The 1,374-nt window shown below is 33.5% G+C and overlaps 1 protein-coding gene across 2 annotated transcripts in view; it reads right to left on the minus strand.

Moving 5' to 3' along the window:
* The window catches only part of LOC107642434 (protein NUCLEAR FUSION DEFECTIVE 4-like), a 5,635-nt gene extending 4,451 nt beyond the window's left edge, over window positions 1-1,184 (minus strand). Inside the window, exon 1 of one of the 2 annotated variants that reach the window (XM_021122802.1) lies at window positions 698-1,184. In XM_021122802.1, coding sequence (XP_020978461.1) covers window positions 698-1,006 — 309 coding nt within the window. In that variant the 5' untranslated portion in view covers window positions 1,007-1,184. The remainder of the gene's footprint in view (window positions 1-697) is intronic. The other variant, XM_016345787.2, reaches the window with a different exon arrangement.

Below are 1,374 nucleotides of genomic sequence, written 5' to 3' on the forward strand. Positions count from 1 at the left end.
GCTAATAATTAAGAATCCATGAATAATAATTTAACTAAATTTATTAAAGGGTAAAGTATATTTTTTATCTTTGAAATTTGACAAAAGTTTTAAAAATACTCCTAAGTTGTATTTTGTTTTAATTTTATCCCAAAATTTTAGATTTGCATCAAGTACTAATTTTTCAAAAAAATTAAGACCAATTCAACAATAATTTCATAAGAACAACCATCGACACAAGTAAATTAAGCATAATTTTCATGCATTATTGTTAAATTGGTCTTACTTTTAGCCGGTAGAGATATATTTGATGCAAATCCAAAACTTTTGGGACAAAATTGAAACAAAATAAAACTTAAGATCTTTTTAAAATTTTTGTCAAACTTAAGGTATATAGCTCAAATAACATAATCTCCCCATACTTAATTAAGAAGTTGTGGGTTCGAGTCTCTTATCTTTAGTAAAAAAAATATATATATATTTTACCCTTTATTAAATTATTTATCAATTTTTAAATATCAACAACTAAATGCAAATTTTGCTAACAAATTATAATTTAAATGATATAATCTAATCTCTTTATACTCACCTAAAGATCGCAAACTCAAATCTCACTACTAATTTTGGAGGAAAAAAAAACCTAAATGCGAATTTCGTGTGGACAAAATTACTTGTGAGAGCGTAAAAAAGCTGATGAAGTTGTTGATAAGAAATGTACCAGAAAATAAGGGAGAGCGATGAGATTGTTGAGAAGAAGCCACTGGAGGCCATAACCGACGAAGCCGATGAAGGCGGCGATGAACATGACGAGGGAGAGAGGAAGGTACATGAGAGCAAGCCCCGATGACCAGCCAAAGAGTTTGCCCATGTCATTGGCGGTTGCCAGGTAGTTGAGCTGCACCTGTGATATGTTGAGTGCGGATTTCATGGCGCTGGAGTACTCGGAGAAGTCGAAGTTGGTTCCGGTGAAGGCCTGAATCCAGATCGTGGCCACCACTATCATCCATTTCCTCGACTGCCCCGCCATGAATCTTTATTTTCTGTTAATGTACGAATGGGAGAGTCTCTACGTGGCTTCTTTTTATATGTGAAGGTTGAAGGCCCAGCTGCCGCAATTCAATCACGTCTTTTTCACCCTGCTATCTTTTTCTCTCTCCACTCTCCCCTCACATAGTCACATATATTTGATCATTTTTTAACAAACAAATTAAGAATTTGATCATTTTTGAACAACAAAATTAAGAATTTGTTCTTTTTTGAAAAATATTGATTTTCCACCCCCCCTTTGTCCCTTTTTTCCTCAACCCATTCCCACATAATAGGATTAATTACATAATTGCATGACGGGACATCCAAATCATGTATACCTCATCGTTTTTTTCCAATTAATTTTAA

The sequence above is a fragment of the Arachis ipaensis genome, chromosome B05 (assembly GCF_000816755.2).
Source record: "Arachis ipaensis cultivar K30076 chromosome B05, Araip1.1, whole genome shotgun sequence".
NCBI lineage: Eukaryota > Viridiplantae > Streptophyta > Magnoliopsida > Fabales > Fabaceae > Arachis > Arachis ipaensis.